Here is a 24,499-nt window from a genome sequence, read left to right on the forward strand (position 1 = left end):
GAATTGTACTTTATGAACATTTAATCAGAACTATGTCCAATTGGATAGACATCACAGCCTCAATGTGAGGAGTCTGAGAAGGCAAAGGGCCTGATTTTGGACCAACAACCAATGAAACATCCCCCAAATTGCTCCACTGACTCTGAAGAGCATTTATTTGAAGTTTTCTCTTTGAATGTTTTTTCTTTATCTCAGACAAATCTGTGGCACTTCAAGTGGGTCACTCTCTCTAGATATAGTGGGTGGTTGCTGTTAAAACAACTGTACAAGTACAGAATACCGATGCATTTATCCTCGTGACCTTCCCCGGCATTATCAGGGGTTTTGAGACTCCAGTATAAAGAGCTATTTTTTAAAAAACAAATTCGGAAGATGAGTCATCAAGATTAGCTGTTGCCGATTTCCCAGTGACTGCAGTTGAACAGTTGATCCTTATTGTGGTTCTGTCAGCTGGGAAGGTATCTTGCATTGAGAGACACACTTACTTATGCAGAAGAAGGATGATAAAACAAAATACAGAATTGGCATTGGTAGGTAAAGTCAAGGAAAGATATTTTCCCAGAACATTCAGAGCCAAGAAGATAACTGAGGGAAGGGTAGGGCCTATCAGAGAATGCCCACACTGTGGAAAGAGGCCAAACCTGATCAGTCCACCCTATCCCCATAATCCTGCATTTTACCATTGCTTTTCCACCCAACCTATACATCTCTGGACACTACGGGCAATTTAACATGGCCAATCCACCTATCCTGTACATCTTTGGACTGTGGGAGGAAACTGGAGCACCTGGTGGAAACCCAAACAGACACGGGGAAAATGTGCAAACTCCAGTCAGACAGTCAAGGCTGGAACTGCAGCTGGGTCCCTGGTCACTGAGCCACTGTGCTGCCAGAGGTAATTTACAAGGTAATTTACACTTTGCACAACATCTGGGCACACTTTTTAGTGGGTACATTGCTTTCATAAACAAGAGGGTTGATGTGCAATTAAAGTGGAGGATTGTGAAATATTGCATGCAGTTATATGAGAGAGGAATTATTGGAACATGAAATAAGGGAAATATATCACCATGGCTGAAAGGGACAAAGCTAAAAATCATACAACACCGGTTTATAGTCCAACAGGTTTATTTGGAAGCACTAGCTTTAAGAGCGCTGCTTCTTCCTCAGAGGAGGTGCCTCTCTGAAGGAGCAGCGCTCTGAAAGCTAGTGCTTCCAAATAAACCTGTTGGTGTATAACCTGGTGTCGTGTGATTTTGAACTTTGTCCACCCCATTCCAATGCTGGCACCTCCACATCAGGGCTGAAAGGATTATATTTGAGGCTGTAAGAAGAAGCCAAGAGGCACATAGCAGCTGTTTTGAAGATCATTTTCCAATCCTCACCCGATACAGAAGAGATGCCAGAGATTGGAAATCTGTAACCAAGGCACCGGCTAGACAATTATAGGCTGGCCGGTCTGATGTTGGTGGTGGGCAAGTTATTGAAATCAATTCTGAGACACAAGATAAGTTGTCACTTATAAGGGCACCAGATCGATTGGGGATAGTCAGCATTGATTTTATTTTGTCAGAGGAAGATCATAATTTACTAATTTGATCAAATGGTTTTGAAGATGTAATGAGTTAGTGATGTGGAAGATGCCTGTTTGGATTTTAGTAAGCCTTTCAACAAGGTAGATTGGTCAGAGAACTAAACGTTAATGGGAACAGAGGAATGGGATGAGTGGGAGTAAAATTGTATTAGCATAAACAAAAAGATAATGATCAATGTATGTTTCTTGCAAATGAAAAGCAATTTGAGAGTTCCACAGGGTTTGGGTTTTAGGTCCCTTGCTGTCTGTGAGATTTGTGAATGATTTAGACTTAAATGTGTGAAGCACGATTTTGAAATTTGCAGGAGATACAAACATTTATTTGGTAGTGAAAATGATGGCTGCCCACTGCAGGAAAATATCAATTATTGGAGAAAAATGGATTCATCAGGGGCAGTCAGCATGGTTTTGTTCAGGGAATGTCATGGCTTACTAACTTGATTGAATTTTTGGAGGAAGTGACAAGGAGGGTTGATGAGGAGTCCAGTGGATACTTTCTGCATGGATTTTGCTGAGGCATTTGACACATGTCTGTGATGGGATACTGAGCAATGTGGTAGGTTGGATCCAAATTGTCTCAGTGACAGGAAACAAAGGGTATTGGTCAACGGATGTTTTTATGAATGCAGAGCAGTTTCCATTGGTGTTCCAAAGAGATTTGGATTGGGGCCCTTGCTGTTTTGTAGTATGTATTTTAATGATTTGGACTTGACAGTGGGAGTTCATTTGGAAATTTTCAGATGACAGAAGAATTGGCCTTGTAGTTGCTAGAGGAGGATAGCTGGCGACTACAGACGGATTTAAGTGGCTTGGTTGAATGGGTGAAAGGGGCAAATGGAATTCATTTTAAAGAAGTGTAAGGTTACGCATTTGGGAGGAGCAAACAAAGCAAGGGACTCCGTAAATGGGACATTATTGATGGACTGAGGTCCTTGAAGGTGACAGGACAGGTAGATAAGGTGGTAAAGAGGGCATAGCAAATGCTTGCTTATATTGGTTGAGGCTTCGAAAACAGAACCTGCAATGTAATGCTGAAAGTGTATAAAATATTCGGCTTTAGCTGGAGTTTTGCATACAGTTCTGGTCACTGCATTACAGGAAAGCTATGATTGTTCTCGAGCACTTGGGACGAATGGGATCAAAGGTTCTGGGGACAAAGCAGGAATAGGCTATTGAGTTGGATGATCAGCTATGCTCTCAATCAATAGCAGAGCAGACTTAAAGGGCCAAATGGCCGCCTCCTGTTCCTATCTTCTATGTTTCTGTATAACTAACCTCCACATCTTTAGACAGTTGAGGAAATTGGAGCACTCAGAGGAAACCCACGCAAACGCAGAGAGAATATGCAAACTCCACATAGTTGCCTGAGGATGGAATTGAAGCTGGGTCCCTGGTGTAATGGGGCACCAGTATTAACTGCTGAGCCACTGTATGTCATGGGACAGGATTCCAGTCACAAAAACAAACTTTGATACTTACTCTCTCCTTCCTGTCACTAAACCAATTGCCCTGAACCTCATGGGTGGTTATCTTCTGAACCAGCCTCCCATGTGAGACCTTGTCAAAAGCTTTACTAGAGTATGTGTAGATATAGGTAACAGAGTTGCCTTTACTAAAGGCAACTCTGTTACCTATATCTACACACCTAATCGCCTAAAAAAAAAAATCAAATTTCTTCCCTGAAAATGTTATGCTATCTTGGAATAATCCTTGTCTCTCCAACTGGAGATTAGTTCTGTGCCTCAATTTCTTTTAATAGTTTCTCTACCACAGATGTTAGACTCATTGACCTGTAGTTTCATGGTTTATCCCTACCACCCATTTTGATTCATAGCACCTCATTAACTCCCCTCCAGCAATACTCCTGTGGGCAGAGAGGATTTGAAAATTAATGTCAGTTTACAGCAGGATTGGTCTGGATCCACTGCTTTTTGTCATTTATAGAAATGATTTGGGTGTGGTTATAGGAGGTATGGTTAGTAAATTTGCAGATGACACCAAAATTTGGTGGTGCAGTGGACAGCAAAGAAGGTTACCTCAAAGTATAATGGGAGCCTGATCACATGGGCTGAGAGTGGCAGATGGAGTTTAATCTAGATAAAAGTGAGGTGCTACATTTTGGGAGAAAAATCAGGACAGGATTTATACACTTACTATTAAGGTCCTGGGGAATGTTGCAGAACAATGAGACTTTGGAGTGCAGGTTCATAGTTGCTTGAAAGTGGAGTCACAGGTAAACAGGGTAGTGAAGAATGCATTTGGTACGCTTGCCTTTATTGGTTAGTGTGGGGAAAAAGTGAGGGCTGGAGATCAGAACTGAAAATGTGTTGCTGGAAAAGCGCAGCAGGGCTCTTGAAGAAGGGCACATGCCCAAAACTTTGATTCTTCTGCTCCTTGGATGCTCCCTGACCTGCTGCGATTTTTTAGCAACACATTTTCAGCTTTATTGGTTAATGCATTGAGTATACGAATAGGGAGGTTATGTTGCAGTTGTAACGGACATCTGTGAGGCAACTTTTAGAATACTGCATTCAATTTTGGTCTCCCTTATTATTGGAAAGATATTGTGAAATTTGAAAGGATTCAGAAAAGATTTACAAGGATGTTGCCAGGCTTGGAGGGTTCGAGCTCTTTGGAGAGGTTGAATAGGCTGGGACAGCTTTCTTTGGAGAGTTGGAGGGGTGAGCTTCCAGAGGTTATAACAGCATGAGACACATGGATAGGGTAAATAGACATGGTATTTTCCCCAGCGTATGGGATTCCAGAACTAGGGGGTTTAAGGTGGTGGGGAAAGATATAAAAGGGATCTACGGGGCAACAAAGGGTGGTATGTGTATGGAATGAGCTGCCAGATGTGGTGGATGTTGCTATAATTACAGCACTTAAAAGGCATCTGAATGGGTACACGAATGGGAAGGGGTTAGAGAAATATGGGCAAAATACTGGCAATTGGGACTAGATTAATTTAGAATATTTGGTCGGCCTGGATGAGCCTTGTTAAGGTACCTATTTGAGACAGCTCAGGGAATCCCTGATGGACTCTACCTGGCAACCTCTCTTGGTTCAGCTCGGACATTGTATTCTGTGGTAGTCTAGAATATAAAACTCTTACAGATTGTTTAGTTTAAATTATTACCTTTATTTACCAACAGCGTCAATGTTACACTATAACATAGCTCAAGCCTGGCTTGTAGGATCTAAGGTTTTAAAACCAGGAGCAGAGTAGCAGCACCAGCTCTGACCCCTAAGAACTCTCTCAGGCTACTCCCCCTATTGCTGCAAACAAGTTGTCTTTATACAGAAATTGGTATTAAAATTACAAAAACACCACATGTCCTTAATCAGATAAGCAGCAATAGAAGAGCAAGAGTTTGCAGAGGAAGAGAAATTCATTGCCAGGTCTGAGTATGCTTGAATAATTAAGCTACATGCACATCAAAGTGGGAAACCTTGATCCAGCCAGGCCCAATGGCCAGTTGCTTTGGCTACATAACCTTCCCTTTCAACAGTACATTCCAGTCTAAACTATATGGAACATGTCATGAGGTAACCTCACTTAGCTAACATGCCCAGTATCATTGTCCTACAACATGGCTTTTTCTTGATTTATCATCTTGGATTCCCAAAATGCAAATTAAATTCATAACATTCCCAGATCTCGAGCTCCAGGGGACAACGCACAAACATTCAATCCATGACGAGCGAGTATACGCACAAATCAGACCACAAAGACTTAATCTTTTGATCAGCTTCTGCCCTGTATCACCCCCCCAGTCCCCCCTTCTCTCTTTGTCCCTTGAACCCTTAGGCCAGTGAATGTAATTTACATAATTCTCTCTCTCACTCGCTCGCTCGCTCACACATGAATATCTTCTAACTTCCTAACTATGTTAGTTTCAGCCTTCGTGTTTTTCTAGCCTGTAAGGGTAATGAGACATTCACATTCCAGAATAGTCAAGATAAGGGAGCTGAGCTTCATACATTTTCAAATATACCACACGGAGTAGATTTGAATTTATCAGGATCGTTCTATTACATGTGTATTCCACTCAGCTTATTCATTAACTCCCTCACCCCAGATATATATACACACACACACACACACACACACACACACACACACACACACACACACAAACCCACATGCACATATGTTTGTGGGGTGAATTTGTACTTGCAGAGTTACATTGTACTTAGCTCAAAAACTGCATGAATCCATGTAACATGCTTAACTCATTTTTTAGATTAGAATCAGTCTAAACATTATGCCACAGACAACAGCACACAGGGGGCAAACACCTGGGCTGACACCAATTGTTAAAGTTGATGTGAAAATGCAACTTCTTAAAAAAAATGTTTTGTGATTTACATATGAAAGAAGTGAAACTATCATGGCCATTCTAACAGATCAGAGACTTAAACAATCAAGGTATTTTTCAATGTATAATTTCAGTTACATCACATTGTAAACTTTTGCTATGAATACTGTGTCCTACAATCTTATACCTGATGAAGGAGCAGTGCTCTGAAAGCTAGTGCTTTCAATTAAACCTGTTGGACTATAACCTGGTGTTGTGTGATTTTAAACTTATTAAATTACCAGTTCTTTTCATATTGCGTAAGAGTTTTGCTAAGAGTCTTGGATAACTAAATTTCTGGTTTATATCAAACTGTGAAATATGCACAGCTTCCAGCCCCCAGGTGAGAAGTGTGAACTGCCACACATTCCACAAGTGAACAAATGCTATCAGCTTATTTACGCCGTTCCATTGACACGAAGAACCGATGTCCTTAATTTTACTGAACAATTTGTGTACAGCCGGTAAAGATGACAGAGACAGCTGTGATGTATTTGCTGCTGGCGGGAATCAGGAACTAGCATTGGAGCACAGAAGAACTTCGTGGGTGGCACAGTGGTTAGCACTGCTGTCTCACAGCACCAGAGATCCAGGTTCAGTTCCCACCCTAGGCGACTGTGTGGAGTTTGTACATTCTCCCCGTGTCTGCATGGGTTTCCTCCGGGTGCTCTGGTTTCCTCCCACAGTCCAAAGATGTGCAGGTCAGGCAAATTGGCCATGCTAAATTGCCCATAGTGTTAGGTGAAGGGGTAAATGTAGGGGAATGTGGGTTGTGCTTCGGTAGGTCGGTGTGGACTTGTTGGGCCAAAGGGCCTGTTTCCACACTGCAAGTAATCTAATCTAAATGCCTCCCCTCCCCCCTCCGTGGTCCAGTGCTTTCCTGCACCTTCTTTAGCAGATGTGTAAGGCTACCAGCTTTCTCAGTCTGTTTCCATGCTGTACATCTGGCTCTAAATTACAGTGAATGTGTGAAGATAGTCTAAGTTAGACAGTAGATCCCCTGGCAGTTGTAGCTACAAGCAACATCAACAGCTGAAATCGAAGATTTCTTAGCAGAAAATATAGTGTAATGTCAAAGACACAGTTTAATTGTGTTACTGCTGAGTACATTTAATGGGAGCAGATTGGAGGAAGTAAAAATGAAAGGCAAAACTCTTATGAATATTCTGGAAGATAAATGCATGTATGTATACTTCTGCAAACTTAACAATACTAATGATTCTATTAACCTTTTGCTCTGCTGACTCTTATTTGTGTGTGTTCCCTAGTTGCTAACAGCCTTCCAGCTCACTGACAACTTCTGTATGCAAATATAGATAAAGGCAGAGAAAACACTGCAACCAAGGGAATATTTTTGAACTATAGCCACTTTCAATGTATAACATGTGACAACTATTTTAACACCACCATTTCTCACAAACAGAAATGAGATGAATGACTAGTATGTGTTTAGTGATAATAAATGAAAATAAATATCGTCCAGGATATGGGAAGAACTATTGAACTTTTTTTCAAATAGTGTTATGGAATTAATTATATCTATCAAAGGGAAGAAGACAGGGTCATGGTTTAATCCTTCAGCCTGAAGCTGGTGCCTGTGATTCAGCAGTAGTTTGTCAGTGTTGCATTAGAATGTCAATTATGCTGAAATCTCTGAGACAAGACAGAAGTTGACCCACAACCTTGTAATTCAAAGCTTAGAGTGCTACCATCAAGCCAAAACTGGCACTGACACTAAGAGCCAGTAGCTGATTTTATTTTGGGAATGTATTCAGTTAAAATTTTGACATCTTTAGTCTGACTCAGGAATGCATTTTAACAAATGCAGCATTACCCCCACCCAATATCCACTAAGTTGAAACTGCCATTTGCTAAACACATTGTTTGGGGAAAGGTACTGAGCCATAAGACTCAGCAAAATCCCAGAATTAAGGTTTGATCCATGTAATTAGAAAATGTGTACAGCCGGTAAGGATGACAGACACAGCTGTGATATATTTGCTGTTGGTGGGAATCAGGAACTAGCATTGGAGCACAGAAGAATTTTGAAAATAGCATAAAAATCTTTATGATTTGGAGATGCTGGTGTTGGAGTGGGGTGTACAAAGGTAGAAATCACACAACACCAGGTTATAGTCCAACGGGTTTAATTGGAAGCATCAGCTTTTGGAGTGCTACTCCTTCAGGTGGTTGTGGAGTGTAAGACACAGAATTTATAGCAAAAGTTTCCAGTGAGATGTAACTGAAATTATGAATTGAAAAAGACTGGAATTGTTTGTTTAGTCTCTCAAGGTTTAGAACGACCATGTAGGTTTCAGTTCTTTCATCTGTAAATCACAAAACCATTTTTTAAAAAGTTACATTCTCAAATGCACTTTACAAATTGGTGCCATGTCAGCCCAGATAAGGTATTGACGGTGTTAGCTCCCTGAGAGGCTGTCTGTGCCACAATGGTCAGACTGATTCTAATGTAAAAAATGGATTTTCAGAATCTTACGTGGATTCATGCAGTTTTTGAGCAAAGTAAAATATAATTCTGCACATACAAATTCACCCCACAAACTTTTATGTGTATGTGGGTATGTATTTGTGAGAGTTGGGAGGGTTATGAATGTCTGTGAGAGGGTGTGTGTGTGAGTGGGTCTGAGAGAGAGTGTGTGTGTGTCACCTATAGGGTGCAATAGGGTCACTTATAGTGCGTCATGAACCCAAGGTCTTGGTTGAGGCCATCCCTATTGGGTACCAAACTTGGATATCAGCCTCAGCTCGGCCACTTTTCATTGTTGCCTGTCCCAAAGTCCACCTTGGAGGATGGTCGCCTGAACATCTGAGATCGAATGTCCTGGACTGTTGAAGTGTTCTCCGACTGGGAGGGAACATTCCTGTCTGTTGATTGTTGTGCGGTGCCCATTCATCTGTTGCCGTAGCCTCTGTTTGGTCTCACCAATGTACCATGCCTCAGGGCATCCTTACCTGCAGCATATGAGATAGACAATGTTGGCTGAGTCACATGAGTACCTGCCGCGTATGTGGTGGGAAGTGTCCCCATGCCTAATGGTGGTATCCATGTCCACACTCTGATACATCTTGCAACGTCTACCGTGACAAGGTTGTATGGTATTGTCCTGAAAGCGGGCAGCTAACTACGAACAATGATCTGTTTGAGGTTTGGCGGCTGTTTAAAGGTGAGAAGTGGAGGTGTGGGGAAGGTCTTGGCGAGGTGCTCATCCTCATTGATAATGTGTCACAGGCCACGAAGAACATGGTGTAGTTTTTCGGCTCCTGGGAAGTACTGAACAACGAAGGGTACCCTGTCGTATGCAGCACGTGTCTGTCTCCTGAGGAGGTTATTACGATTGCTCGCTATGGCACCTCGGAACTGGTGGTCGATGAGTTGAGCATCATACTCATAAGAACAGAGGACATCCTCGAGTACTTCCAAGTGCCCATCACGTTCCTCCTCATCTGAACAGTCCTCCGTATACACAGGGCGGGTACACTATAGATGACCCTATTCCACTATATACACACACACACACACAAACACACTCTCACTCTCAGACCCTCTCACACACACACACACACCCTCTCACAGACATTCATAACATCGGCCCCCAACTCTCTCAAACACATGCACACATACACATATAAGTTTGTGGAGTTAATTTGTACTTGCTGAATTACATTTTATTTTGCTCAAAAACTGCATGAATATGCATAAGATTCTGAAAATCCATTTTTTACATTAGAATCAGTCTGACCATTGTGGCACAGACAGCCTCTCAGGGAGCTAACACCTTCAGTACTGTATCTGGGCTGACATGGCACCAATTGATAAAGTGCACTTGAGAATGTAACTTTTAAAAAAAGTTTTGCGATTTACGTATGAAAGAACTGATACTAACATGGCCATTCTAACAGATGAGAGACTTAACAAACAATTCTGGTTTTTTTCAATATATAATTTCAGTTACATCACATTAGAAACTTTTGCTATAAATTCTGTCTTACAGTCTTACTCTCCACAACCACCCGATGAAGGAGCGGCGCTCCAAAAGCTAGTGCTTCCAAATAAACCTGTTGGACTATAACCTGGTGTTGTGTGATTTCTATCAAAATCCTCAGGAACCTTTAAAGGGAAATAACTTTTTTGAATTAACCTTGCTGAATATTTTTGTGCGGCTTCCAGAACTGAGAGCACCTGGGCTGATATTTCCAAAAAAGAAATAAAACAATTTTGATAATTGTACTGAAACTGGAACAATTCTGCTCCAGAGAGAAAGAAAAGCTCAAAATAGCACTGATGGCAATGGAATTTTTACAGTGTAAAATAAGTGGTGCTAAAGTAATAGTACGAAGAAAATAAACACTATCCTGAACCCATTGTGCTGACCAAGATGAAGGTGATCAATGCTGTAGATGGAAGAATTTTTCACTGCCAATTATAGAAGTACTGAGATATCTATCTAGCACATTTGAAGCAAAATGGCAAATCAAAAATGTAGCTTTATTTTTACAATTTGGTGACAGGTTGACAAGTCAAAGATGCCTTCTGTCAGTAAGGAAGTGATTCGGGGAGATGGCGTTCTGCCTGATGACGGAGAGTATAAACCACCTTCTATCAACTTGAAAAGCAAGGATTATTACACAGATTTTGTGATTACGTTGGCGATACCAATAGCTGTTGCTCTGGTCCTGTTTGTTATCCTTGGTTACATCATGTTCTGCCGTCGAGAAGGAGTGTAAGTAAATCACACTGCTGTCCAAGTGCAGATATGCAGAGACTCCAAACATGGGGCGCATTTCTTTTTTAAAAGAGTGACTTTTCTATTTTATAATGGTCTTTTAATATTAGGCAAAGGATTCTGTTTTAGTTTATAGTTCCGACTAAAAATAACAGTATCACAGGTTAGTAAAGGAAGTAGAGAGCTCAGAAACTGTCCAGACCATTGCACGCATTCATATATCAGCTCCATCCATGCGAGTTTATTTTCCATCAAGCCTTTTCATCAGTCCCTTTTCTTACGTGTCCCCATTGTGTTTGTGTGTGCAGTCATTCTGGCCCTATACTTGTAGGCAGATACTGACAAGTACATTCAATAATAATCTTCTCAACATCTGCCAAAAGTGGGTCCACCATTAGCAAATATCTTTTGATGTTTCAAGTATCGATGCCTATTATTTAATTCATTAATTTTGTTTTGTTCCTAGGCAAAAGAGAGACATGCAAACACCAGAGTAAGTGTCTTCTTTCCTGTTATGTTTTAAATTGAGCATTCTGTTTTTAATTTTACTTTTTTTGTTTTATCAGATCATAACCTGCTACTGTAGGCTTCAGAGTCTGTTCCATACTTGTGTCCATTTGAGTTGTACGTTTCATGGTTCATCTCATACTGTTGACCATACTGAAGAGTTATTGCAGTTAGATCTCTTGGTAGCGTAGCATGTGAGCTCAAGTGTTCAGTAACTACTAAAGCTATGTGTAGTGATAACTTTTTAAATGTAGAAAGCATTATTTTCCTCAACTGTTAGTTTAGAGATCATTTAACACATTTTCTTCAATGGTATGCATTCCTCTTGAGGAATTCTAAAGAAATCACTGACCGCTACTGTAAGATTGTATTCCAGTATCACTACTTTCTAGAGTTCAGTCTAGAATACAATATTATTACAGAAAGATTTTTAAGTTTCTCACTGATTTTAGCCAGTCCTTTTCTGCCCTAACATGCCTAGCTTCTTTAACGGTAACACTGAGGCCACCTACACCATGAGCTCTCTCCTACCTGCCCTCATTATATCTCTGATCAGATGACAACATGGAATGCTGAAAGTGGCAGGAGGAGTTGGAGAGGTTCAATTCTGTTCCCACCAGATGCACTTTGACAGTTTTGTGCGATTACTCTTAACTGAAGATGTGATGTTAAAAAAAAATAACTGGATCCTTCTTTGAACAGAAGTTACAAGTTATTTAAGGTACTGCTGACCATATCAGGTCCAGCAGTCTGCAGCTGAAACAACCCACTACACAATAACATCGCCAGGGCAGCACAGTAGCTCAGTGGTTAGTACTGCTGCCTCACAGCAGTAGGGACCCAGGTTCAATTCTAGGGCAACTGTGTGGAGTTTGCACTTCTCCATGTCTGCGGGGGTTTCCTCCGGGTGCTCTGGTTTCCTCGTACAGTCCAAAGATGTCCAAGTCAGGTTAATTGGCCATGCTAAATTGCCCATTGTGTTAGGTGCATTAGTCAGAGGGAAATGAGTCTGTGTGGGTAACTCTTTGGAGGGTTGGTGTGGACTTGTTGGACTGAAGGGCCTGTTTCCACACTGCAAGGAATCTAATCTAATCAGGACAACTGTTCTATTAGGACAAAGACTGGCAAATGTAAGACAGATCAGGCAGCATCTCTGGAGAGAAAAATGTTTTGGGTCAATTACTTTTGATCAAAGCCAATTTGTGAAGGGTGAATTAGACATCCAACTTTTCCTGCAGATGTTTGAGATCTGGAAAAAAAGACTTTAAAAATCATTGATTTGAAATGCCAACCCAACCTTCTCCATTCCTCGTTGCTGCGTGACTGGTTTTCTGCATGTTCAATTTTTTATTTGAAAACAAATAATGCTTTTGATTTCAGTTAAATATTTGCTGCCAACAGCCGTTTGGCTGTTAGTTTGAAATAATATAGAAAGCTGCTATTTGAATCGGTATACCTGCACATTCTTTGTGGCACTGTAGTGCCACTAACTGTGGTTGTTTTAATCTAATGACACCGAGCCAGTGAAGTCTAAGTGAATCATGTTTCCAGAGGTGTATTTGAGTTGAAAATTGTGAAAGGTATATGTTAGAATGCCAGCCAGAAAAGCATCTCAAAATACTGAACTGTAAACAATGAGGGTTTGAGATATAATGAGGAAAGAATTGATGGTAAAGCTGGAATAATCAAGAGAACATGGGTTTGGGATCAACAGGGACTCCAAGACTGCACACAGTTTAATTCAACTGACAGAGGTTATGGAGGGAGATGGAATTAGTCACGATAGTACAGTTTGCTGCAGGGACTGAAGATTATGGTTTTTGTCTTTCCAGCATTTAGAGATGAACCATAATTACTTTCAATCAAAAGTGTAGGATCAATAGTTCTATGGCTGAATGAGTGTTCCAGAAGCCTGGACTCCTGATCAGGAAATAACTTCAAATTCTACCACAGCAGTTGGGAATGTCAGTTGAGTTAATTGATTAAATTTGGAATGACTGCTTAACCAATAGATGGATCTTAAAAGCCACTCAGTGGTACTATGATATTTCACTTTTGGAAAATGATAGAAATGATAGCTTTTATTTTAAGTACCAGTCATTTACTGCCAATAGATAACAGAAGACTTTGATATTTTTGATCAACCTGTTTTAACCTGTTCTATGACATCCATCTGGAGCAGGTGGGATTTGAACCTGGACTTCTGACACAGAAGTAGGGACATTGTAGCACAGTTGTAGAGTTTTATATTGGGTTTTAGGTGACTTAAGATAGTCCTAGCTTAGTATACTCCTGAGCTGTTCATGTTGAAAAACACAAAAATCTATCATGTTAATCCAATCAGCATCTGCTGAATAGACTGTGATTTCAAATGGAGAGTTTACGGCCTTCTGCATTCTGTCTCAATAGGCAGCCAAACTGCAGCAATCACCTTGAAACTCAGTCAGCTGACACAGCCACAGCGGCTCAGGTTTTAAATAAAACTAGCGCACTAATTGGTTAAAAGAGATTGGGACCACCACTGGGAAAGCTATCATTTCTATCACTTTCCAAAAGTGAAATATCATAGTACCACTGAGTGGCTTTTAAGATCCATCTATTGGTTAAGCAGTCATTCCAAATTTAATCAATTAACTCAACTGACATTCCAACTGCTGTGGTAGAATTTGAAGTTATTTCCTGATCAGGAGTCCAGGCTTCTGGAACACTCATTCAGCCATAGAACTATTGATCCTACACTTTTGATTGAAAGTAATTATGGTTCATCTCTAAATGCTGGAAAGACAGAAACCATAATCTTCAGTCCCTGCAGCAAACTGTACTATCATGACTAATTCCATCTCCCTCCATAACCTCTGTCAATTGAACTAGACTGTGTGCAGTCTTGGAGTCCCCGTTGATCCCAAACCCATGCTCTTTTGATGATTCCAGCTCTGCCATCAATTCTTTCCTCATTATATCTCAAACCCTCATTGTTTACAGTTCAGTATTTTGAGATGCTTTTCTGGCTGGCATTCTATTATATACCTTTCACAATTTTCAACTCAAATACACCTCTGGAAACATGATTCACTTAGACTTCACTGGCTCAGTGTCATTAGATTAAAACAACCACAGTTAGTGGCAATCGTTTGCATTTAATTGAAGAAGGGGTTAATGCTCAAGTGTGGGTATTTAACATGGGGCTGTGTCAAGTTTTACAATTTAACTATCTAATCAGATACCAGGAGTGGTAATCACAATAGTGACCTTTTCAAACTGATGCATAATTCATGTAGCTGGTTTGGATTTAGGCTCCTATTTAATTTTTAAATTAATTTTTTGATGACACTACTAATGAATAAATCCATTGCAACAAAATACCCAGCAGTAAAGTGAGTAATGTAACTGCACAAATGGTGTAAAGTAGCAAATATTAATTTAATAAGTTAAAAAATGTCCATTTTAATCTGTTAGCTTCTGCTAATTATCACAAATTCAAAATATAGAAAATCAGAAAATCCCTAACCTTGATGGATTTAAACATTGGCATAAAAAGTCAATTAAACTAACATTCACAATTGTAAATTACCTTCTAAAAAGAGTGTTGTTTTGGGAATCTCCACTGCAGTATTTTTAAGTATGTTCTTACCCTTAAATAGTAATTAAAAGTTGTCCATTCTTATAAATTTTCTATCACAATTTTGTTACGTTTTAAATAGGTAACTTTAAAATCCAAGCCCCACTAGAATCTCTGACATAGTCTGAAACAGACCAGGAAAGAAAAGGCTTGAGTCAGAAGTTAAGGCCAGAAATGGTGATTATATTAAATATAAATGGAGTAGTTAAAATTTAAAAAAACTGCCTAAAATAACCAGGTTAGGAGGAATGTCATACAAATGCATTGAATGGTAGTTCCCTGTTGCTGAGGGTTATTTGCACTGTATAATTTGATTTTATGGTTCATTTCTTTAAAAAAAACTTTCATTAATATGTGATTCAGAAACAAACTTTTGGAGAAAGATCCAGATTTAATCCAGAAATTTAGAATTCATCTGAGTCAGATAATCAGCAGTTTACAATAGCAAGACACTGACCTAATGTAGTTCAAAGTTTACAGCATAATCTTCTCATTTCATGTTTTTCTTCAGCATCCAGCTGGTTCATCATAGTTCAATTCAGAAGTCAACTAAGGAGCTTCGGAACATGTCAAAGAACCGGGAGGCAGCTTGGCCCCTCTCCACTCTTCCGGTGTTTAATCCAGTAACTGGTGAGATCATGCCACCCCTTCACCATTCAGACAACTGTGACACCTCCAACATGCCTCTCATGCAGACACAACAGTGAGTCTTTTTTTAGTTGATACAAGATGACTAGATAATGCAGGATATTGTTTTCCTTTAATGCAGAGATCAGAGGAATTGGAAATAGTTACATTTCTTTGCTACTGGAAAATTGGCTTTGTAATAATAACTTTAAATATCATATACTTGTGTTTAGAGGTATGAATTGATGATACCTCCCTTTGAGGGGTATTGAAAAATGTTTCACATTCATGTATGCCTGAGTTTTATACAACATCAAAGAACCCAAAAAAGGTTTTGAACTGGTACCATAATTTTCGTCATAGCACATTTGGGCAGACTCTCTTTGGTTATTACTTCCTTTTTTGTTTTGTATTTCTATATTACTCATTACAATTTATTCTGATTTACTTCTTTACAATAAACATAAATATTGAATTTTAAATGTTCTGCCAATGATGCAGATTTGATTGTAATGGCACAATAAAATTATAGATAATTTTAAAAATCATATTGTACTTTTATTAACTACCTGGCAGCATGGTAACCCTGTGTGTTGCACATCCGGTTCAGAATGTGGTTCATATTATCCATTGCTATACTGTAGAGGGATGGTTTGATAGAAGAATAGATAGCTGAAAGATTGTTGCATTTGGCTTGAAAGAAAAGAACATAATGTAAACTTCTTATTTCATCACCCACAATAGGCGAAGCAGTGAGTTTTGAGAAGATTTGTAGCTCAGGTTGAGGCTCTGGATGTAGGTTTGCTCGCTGAGCTGGAAGGCTCATTTTCAGACATTATCACCATACTCCATAACATCTTCAGTGAGCCTCCAGATGAAGTGCTGCGGGCGTTTCCTGCTTTCTCTTTATATGTTTGGGTCCCTTGAGTTAGTGATGTCATTTCCTGTTTTTCTCAGAGGGTGGTAAATGGGATTCAGGTCAATGTGTTTGTTGATGAAGTTCCAGTTGGAATGCTATGCTTCTAGGAATTCTTGTCCTCTGACAGCTGTGTTGTCCTAGTCGAAGTAGTGTCCTTCCTTATCTGTATGTAAGGATACTAGTGAGAGAGGGTCATATATCCTGGTGGCTAGTTTTCTGCTCGTTTGTCTAATGTAGTGTTTGTTACAGTTCTTGTATGGCATTTTGTAAATGACCTTAGTTTTGCTGGTCTATAGAGGGTCTTTCAAGTTGATTAGCTGCTGCTTTAGTGTGTTGGTGGGCTACCAAATGACATCACCACACCAAGGAAACCCGAACACATAAATAGAAAGCAGGAAACACCAGCAGTGCTTCGGCCGGAGGCTCACTGAAGATGAAACTACATCCAAAACGGTGAAGCAATTTAAAAAGCAAATTTATGTTGGGGTGTGGTAAGAATAGTAAAATAAAAGCTTTAAGATGTTTCTCTATAGATTTTATATTTTTGGATCATTGTTAAATCTGATTATCCTGATCAAAAGCAGACATACAAATTGGAAAGGCTACAAAGAAAAACAAAGTTAGACCATCAAGGAACCTCAGAGAAACTAGAGTTATTCTCGCTGAGAGACAGAAGAGAGAGTAAACATTCATGTACATGAATAATTAAATAGAGCAGATAAAATAAATGCAACATATTACTTCAAGACAAAGAAAGTTTAAACGAATAGAATATGTAACTACTGAAAGAGAATGTGTGAAATGACAAACAGTGGCAAAGAGTTGTGGTAATTTTACATGTATTTGGATGCTGTGTGAAAGAATGAAGACTTGTGGGAAGTGTGAATCATAGAACCCCTACAGTGTGGAAACAGGCCATTAGGCCCAACAAGTTCACACCAATCCTCCGAAGAGTAACCCATTTCTCTATCCTGTAACTCTACATTTATCCCTAATCTATACATCCTTGAACACTATGGACAATTCACCTAATCTGCACATTGTTGAATTGTGGGAGGAAATCCACGCAGACACTGGGAGGATGTACAAACTCAAATTGGCCATTTCTGATCTTTGAATTTTCTAATGTTAACTTCCTGCAAAAAAAGTGTGAGAGGACATCCGAGAGAAGAGTTGTTAAATTGACATCCTTCTTGATAGCCATTCCAGATCAGCAGTGATATTAGCAAGCAAACGTGTGACAATTTCAATATCTGATGGGAACCAAATTACAATTTAATTAGCCAAGGTATTTTTCAAGTTAATTTGCAAAGGGAATTTTTTTTTTAAAAAGTGAACTATGTAATGTTACTAGTATTGAATGTAATATTTTGTAGCACTAATTATATGATACTTATCTCATCAATAACTGCACTGATTTATTTACTTTCAAGTGTAAAGAGTGGCAAATAGAAATGGTTTAAGGCATCAGAATAAAGTCATTCCTCATAGCTGATGCAGAAATTGATTCCAACTCAATTCAATTTTGTCTTATTGTTTTACATTGTATTTGCAGGAATCACCCTTTACAGACCCAGCTGCCACAGCAACAAGGTGCAGGTCAGTATCCAACATCTCGCTCGCCAACCATCCCTTGCTCAAACCACTATCACATTGACTATCATGCAACCTAATTAACTGTAGAAAAAAAAAGCCATCCTCAGTATTTACTAAAATGTTTGTTATGATAAATTTTGTTAGAGTCAAAATAATTTGGCTCAGATCTAACATATTGGATAAAAGGCAGTACTGTTATGTCAGTATACAGGGTATTAAGATCCTTGGGGAAGATGTTTCATCCAATGCTACAACATAAAGGCCCATTCTACTTTTGTGCATGTTAATGTAACCAGAACAAAGCCATTTGCTAAACTGCAGATTTTCTTGTCCAAATGATTGAAGTCTCTTCAGAAAGAAAAACTTAACATGTTAAATTCTTAATTCATAATCAAATCTTTCGCTTCTTCGTTCTTGCTTTCCTGATTGGAGGAGAATATTATATGTCGACATTTCTACACTATGAGGCAAGTACAAATGAATGTAAAGAAATAATTACTATTTACTACATAAATGTAACTTTCTTCCTATTTCTCATCAAAATGATGAGCCTAGGCAGCATCATCCAAAGACTGTCAGATTCTATGTGTATGCTGATGATAGGTCTACTGTCACTTTCAGTTCCTTCACTGCCTGATTTGTAACACTTTATCCAATATTCTTCAGTGAACAATCCAAAATTACCTTCAATTAAATACTGGGAAAAATTGAAGCCTTTATCTTTGGCTACCACAAAAAATATCGACATCTTCCCAGTTACTTAAACCAGGTCTGAAATTCATAAGCCCAATTTTTGAATGAAGAGGTTGTGACACAGATTGTGGTGGGTTGAAGAAATGCCAACCTCTCATCAGAATGAATGAGTTGCTACTGTGTTCAGTGCTACTCCTATCAATGTGCTCACACATGCAGGGAATGCTGTGACTAACTTCAAGGTACAGACACCATCTTCCTTCTCATAAAAATGGCTGGAAATAGAGTTCTTGCAAACTGTATATAAGGGTAGGTGGAGACAGAGATGCAACCTATTGGATGCTGTGCTAGAGTTTTTGCTAGACATTAGCAATTACCTACCTCTGCAGAAACTCTTAATCCTCAGATCCCTGTTCCTTTCCAATTCTAATCTTTCATATATACAGTTTACTTTGTTCCAGTACAGGCAGCTACGCCCATGTGCTAGAACTCTCTCTCCTTAGAACGGTCTCTTTCCCTTTTGCTTTGCCCCATTTACCTCAGTCTTCCAACACTTACTGTCTCCTATCTCTCTACCTTTCCACTCATTGCTCACTATCACCCGCCCACACCTCTTCATAGTATGTGAGTATTTGCTTTCCTTGGCGCTGTGTCTATGACTCTTGGTAAAACAGTGTTCTTGCATTTAAAATTAAATGATAATGAAGTCTTTGTCTTGCACAAGTCAGGGAAGAATAACAGATCTCAAAAGGAACAACATGTTGTATCAAATAGCTTTATCTATCTGCAACAGCCAGCATACTGTTCAGACCTAACCGTCATGCTTACAAATTTCAGAACTTTGAGTTAAAACATTAGAGGTGATTCTGCAATTCAACAGTGTCTACTAAACAATCCCAGTCAAGCTAAGAATTATATTACCAGTTCAGTTTGCAGGATGGCTAATTAGACCAAAAGATTTAAGAACAGAATTAGGTCATGTGATCATAGCTGATGTGGTTCTCAACTCCATTCTCTTGCCTTCTCCCCATGCCAATTAAGAATCCATATATGGTCATTTAAGCGGGCATTGGATAGGCATTTGGAAGTTATTGGGCTAGTATAGGTTAGGTAGGATTCGGTCGGCGCAACATCGAGGGCCGAAGGGCCTGTACTGCGCTGTATCCTTCTATGTTCTATGTTCTATATCTTGTTCTCAAATACACACGATGACATGGTCTCCACAGATTCAACATAGTCTGGCTGAAGAAATTCCTCAACTCAGTTCTAGAAGGTTGTACCTTCACTTGGAGGCTGTACCCTTGGTATAATTCTCTCCTACAAGTAGAATCATCATCTCCACCTCCCCTCTATCCAGGTCACTCCATACTGTGTAAGTTTCAATCAGATTTCCCTCATCCTTAAATTCCTTTGAGTACAGACCCAGAGTCTGCATATGACTAGCCCACCATTCCAGGGAACATTCTTATAAACCTCTACTGGACCCAACCAACACTAGCACATCCTTTAGATGCGATTCCCTAACAATTAGTTAGGTGAATCAAGGTCAAATGGGACTACTTTTTCTTTTCGTCTTCATTGTCGGGATATAGGCAGCATTGGCAAGTATTGTACATTTTCAGTTGAGCTGGTGTTCTGCCATCAGTTTGATACCATTAGTAGCTTACCAGGCAACATGAAGAGAAATAACTGGGTTCCTGCCTCAACTACCTTCCCAGGCATTGCATTCCAGACTTCATCACCCTCTGGGTAAAAATGGTTTTCCTCAAATTCCCTCTAAACCTCCTGCATTTCATTTTTTAAAAAAAGTATACCCCCTTGTTCCTGACCCTTCACCTAAAGGAAACACCTGCTTTATATCCACCCTGTCCACATTCCTCAATCTTATACACCTCTTACAGGTCCCTCTTCAACCTTATTACTCTGAAGGATCTGAGCTTATGCAGCCTCTCCATGACTGAAATGCTCCATCCCAGGCTTTGTTGAAATGAAAAGTCTATGTGGCACAGAATTGGGAAGTGATGAGCTCACTGCAGACAGAAGGAAGGATGAAATCTGAAGCTGTCAGCAGCTGCATTAGGTATTCTCTACTGGACCTCAGTTTTACTCTATTTTACAAAACAACTACTTTTGATGAGGCAACTGTGAGGGCTGCAGATGCTGGAAACCAGAGTTTAGATCAGAGTGGTGCTGGAAAAGCACAGTAGGTCAGGCAGCATCTGAGGAGCAAGAAAATTGACATTTCAGGCAAAAGCCCTTCATCAGGAATAGAGGCAGGGAGCCTCCAGGGTGGAGAGATAAATTGGGGTGGGTGGTGGGGCACTGGGGAGAAGGTAGCAAAGAGTTAAAATAGGTGAATGGGGTTGGGGATGGAGGTGAAAGGTCAGAGAGGAGGGTGGAACGGATAGGTGGGAAGGGAGATTGACAGGTCATAGAGTCAGATGTATAGCATGGAAATAGATCCTTCAGTCCTACCCGTCCATGCCAACCAGATATCCCAACCCAATCTGGTCTAACCTGCCAGCACCCGGCCCATATCCCTCCAAACCCTTCCTTTTAATATACCCATCCAAATGCCTCTTAAATGTTGCGATTGTACCAACCTCCACCACTTCCTCTGGCAGCTCATTCCATACCCATCCCACCCTCTGAGAAAAAGTTTCCCCTCTCACCCTAAACCTATGCCCTCTAGTTCTGGACTCCCTGACTGCAAGGAAAAGACTTTGCCTATTTATCCTATCCATGCCCCTCATAATTTTGTAAACCTCTATAACATTACCTCTCAGCCTCCGACACCCCAGGGAAAACAGCCCCAGCCTGTTCAGCCTCTCCCTATAGCTCAAATCCTTCAACCCTGGCAACATCCATGTAAATCTTTTCTGAACCCTTTCAAGTTTCACAACATCTTTCCGATAGGAAGAAGACCAGAATTGCATGCAATATTCTAACAGTGGCCTAACCAATGTCCTGTACAGCCACAATATGACCTCCCAACTCCAGTACTCAATACTCTGACCAATAAAGGAAAGCATACCAAATGCGTTCTTCACTATCCTATCTACCTACAACTCCACTTTCAAGGAGCTAGGAACCTGCACTCCAAGGTCTCTGTTCAGCAACACTCCCTAGGACCTCACCATTAAGCGTATAAATCCTGCTAAGATTCGCTTCCCAAAATGCAGCGCCTCGCATTTATCTGAAATAAACTCCATCTGCCACTTCTCAGCCCATTGGCTCACGTTTCCATGCTGTACATCTCTATGACTCGCCAATCTCCCTTCCCACCTATCCACTCCACCCTCCTCTCTGACCCATCATCTCCAGCCCCACCCTCATTCACCTATTGTACTCTTTGCTACCTTCTGTCCAGCCACTCATTTATCTCTCCACGCTGGAGGCTTCCTGCCTCTATTCCTGAAGGGCTTTTGCCTGAAACATTGATTTTCCTGCTCCTCGGATGCTGCCTGACCTGCTGTGCTTTTCCAGCACCACTCTGATCTAAACTACTTTTGATGAGTCTAGCAACATTAGCCAAAAACTAAATGTGTGTTCCCTGCCCCTTGGCATCTCATGTAGTTGAGAGAATCTTGGACAAGTCTGATGCTGTTCAACTAATTAATCTATTCATCTATGTTTAGGTAAATGGCAAACCTGATGAAGGAAAACTGAATGAAGCATTTACCTGATATGATTCCACTTGAAAAAGGTTATTCTTCTTCTGTACCCTGACCAAATACATGTGTTTTCACGATGTGCTAACGTGCATGGCAGCGAAACTGGGTACAAAGTGAGCTTGTCAAGTATTTGATACCAATGTTCTAAATTGCTCCACATAGTAAATGTTGTAGTTGCTTTTTGTGCATATAATTCTATAAGCCGTTAATTTTATTTAATTTTTGCTAGAAAAAGCTAGCCCTTAACTGGGTAAACTGTTATAGGCAGAAGGAATTCTGTCATCTCTTGCCCATAGTCCAAAACAATGTTTGCATCATGCAATAAATACATTTATAAAAGACATTTTACCAGTTTCGTTAAATTTTTAAACCTATTCCTTTACAAATTGCATAATGCTTCTCTTAGTAATTTGGTAATAACATTGCTGATTCGCTTGATGGCTATGCTTTTGACTCCAGGACCACACAACTATTAAACCTTATAGCTCTAGATTTAAACATCAAGGAATAACAAACTTTTACGTCCCTTATGCCTCTTCTGAATGCACTGCCTATGTTGCACAAGAACAATCACTCCATGTAATGTCCCCGTATTTGCACAAGACAGTGTTATTTTCTGTGGTCACCAAAAACGTCCATAGAGAAAATCTTGTAGCAATTCACCCGGAGCTTTCAAAAACTGCTCGAGTGAAAGTGGGTCAAAAGCACAAAGCTGCAATTTGTTGAGGGAGCCTAGCTTGAAATAGTCTCAGCTTCCTTTCAATTGCTTGTTATTGCAATAAGGAAGTTGGCTGCCACACATTTGTTGTTCAGGTTTAGCCTTTTGTTCCTGCATGAGCTGTACGTCGAGAACACACAAATGGTTTTCTGGGGCACACGGTATATTTATGTCCCACTCAAGTTACATTTCATGGGATGTGCAGGAAGCAGCCATCTCATATTGCAAAATGTTTATTACACCTTGGTAGCATCTCTTTGCAAATTCATTTCACAATTCTATAGTAAAGGACATTATGGGAGTGAATCAAACTTGCAATGCGATGCATGTTATAGTCTGAGTCATATAACATGGAAACACACCCTTTGATCCAACTAGTGGATCTGTTTCCATGCTGTACATCTCTATGACTCTAGTCCACGATGAACATGTTTCCAAACAAAACTAGTCCCACTTATCTGCATTTGGCCCATATCCTCCAAACCTTTCCTATTCATGTACATCTGTGAAGTCTTTTAAACATTCTATCAGTACTTGTATCCACCATTTCCTCTCGACAATTCATTCCACACACTAACCACTCTATAAAACAAAAGTTGCCCCTCATTTCCCTTTTAAATCTTTCTCCTCTCGCCTTAAAAATATGACCCCTAATTTTGAAATCCCCCACCTCAGGGAAAAACCTTTCCTATTCACTTTATCTATGCCCCTCATGATTTTATAAACCTCTATAAAGTCACCCCTCAACCTCCTATGTTCCCGTGGAAAAGTCCCAACCTATCCAGTCAATTTTTAAAACTGAACTGAAACACTCCATTCCTGGCAACATCTTGGTAAATCTTTTCTGAACCCTCTCCGGTTTAATAATATCCTTCCTATAACAGGGCAAGCAGAACTGAATACAGTACTCCTGAAGAGACCTCACCAACATCCTGTACAAACTCAACATGACATCCTATACTCAATGTATTAAGAAAGCTGGCAATTTCACCATCCCTCCCAAAAAAGGAACAAAATCCATTTTGCTGCCCCAAGACAGCTCATATCCACTCCACTGCTTACTCAAAATTAAGCAAGAATGTAAAACAAGATTAAGCCCTTCTGATTATCTGCTGTACTTGTGTGCTAGACAGACTTATGGCTTAACCTTTTTAAGGTACCTTGTGAAACACCTTCTGGAAGTCCAAATACAACACATCTACTGGTTCCCCTCTATTCACTCTGGTCAAGATAGATTTGAAAAAAGTAAAATTGAAATGACTAGAATTTATGAAACCATGCTGCCTCTGCTTGTTTAGATTATGATTTTTCAAAAGTTCTATTACTTATTTAATAACTGATACCAACATTTTTCCAACAATAGATGTTAAGCTAATTGGCCTGCAGGTTTTTCAATTTTGACACCCTCCATTTTTGAAGTGTGGCCTCATATTGGTAGTTTACAATTCT

The 24,499-nt window shown here is 39.9% G+C and overlaps 1 protein-coding gene across 2 annotated transcripts in view; it reads left to right on the top strand.

The window, feature by feature from the left end:
- The window catches only part of sgce (sarcoglycan, epsilon), a 70,919-nt gene extending 48,244 nt beyond the window's left edge, over nucleotides 1-22,675 (top strand). For both annotated transcript variants that reach the window (XM_060824771.1, XM_060824772.1), the window contains 5 exons: nucleotides 10,483-10,694; nucleotides 11,164-11,190; nucleotides 15,335-15,526; nucleotides 17,925-17,968; nucleotides 22,297-22,675. In XM_060824771.1, the coding sequence (XP_060680754.1) occupies nucleotides 10,483-10,694; nucleotides 11,164-11,190; nucleotides 15,335-15,526; nucleotides 17,925-17,968; nucleotides 22,297-22,313 (492 nt within the window). In that variant the 3' untranslated portion in view covers nucleotides 22,314-22,675. The remainder of the gene's footprint in view (nucleotides 1-10,482; nucleotides 10,695-11,163; nucleotides 11,191-15,334; nucleotides 15,527-17,924; nucleotides 17,969-22,296) is intronic.
- The last annotated feature ends 1,824 nt before the right edge of the window (nucleotides 22,676-24,499 follow it).

Source organism: Hemiscyllium ocellatum, chromosome 5, assembly GCF_020745735.1.
Source record: "Hemiscyllium ocellatum isolate sHemOce1 chromosome 5, sHemOce1.pat.X.cur, whole genome shotgun sequence".
NCBI classification, from domain to species: Eukaryota; Metazoa; Chordata; class Chondrichthyes; order Orectolobiformes; family Hemiscylliidae; genus Hemiscyllium; species Hemiscyllium ocellatum.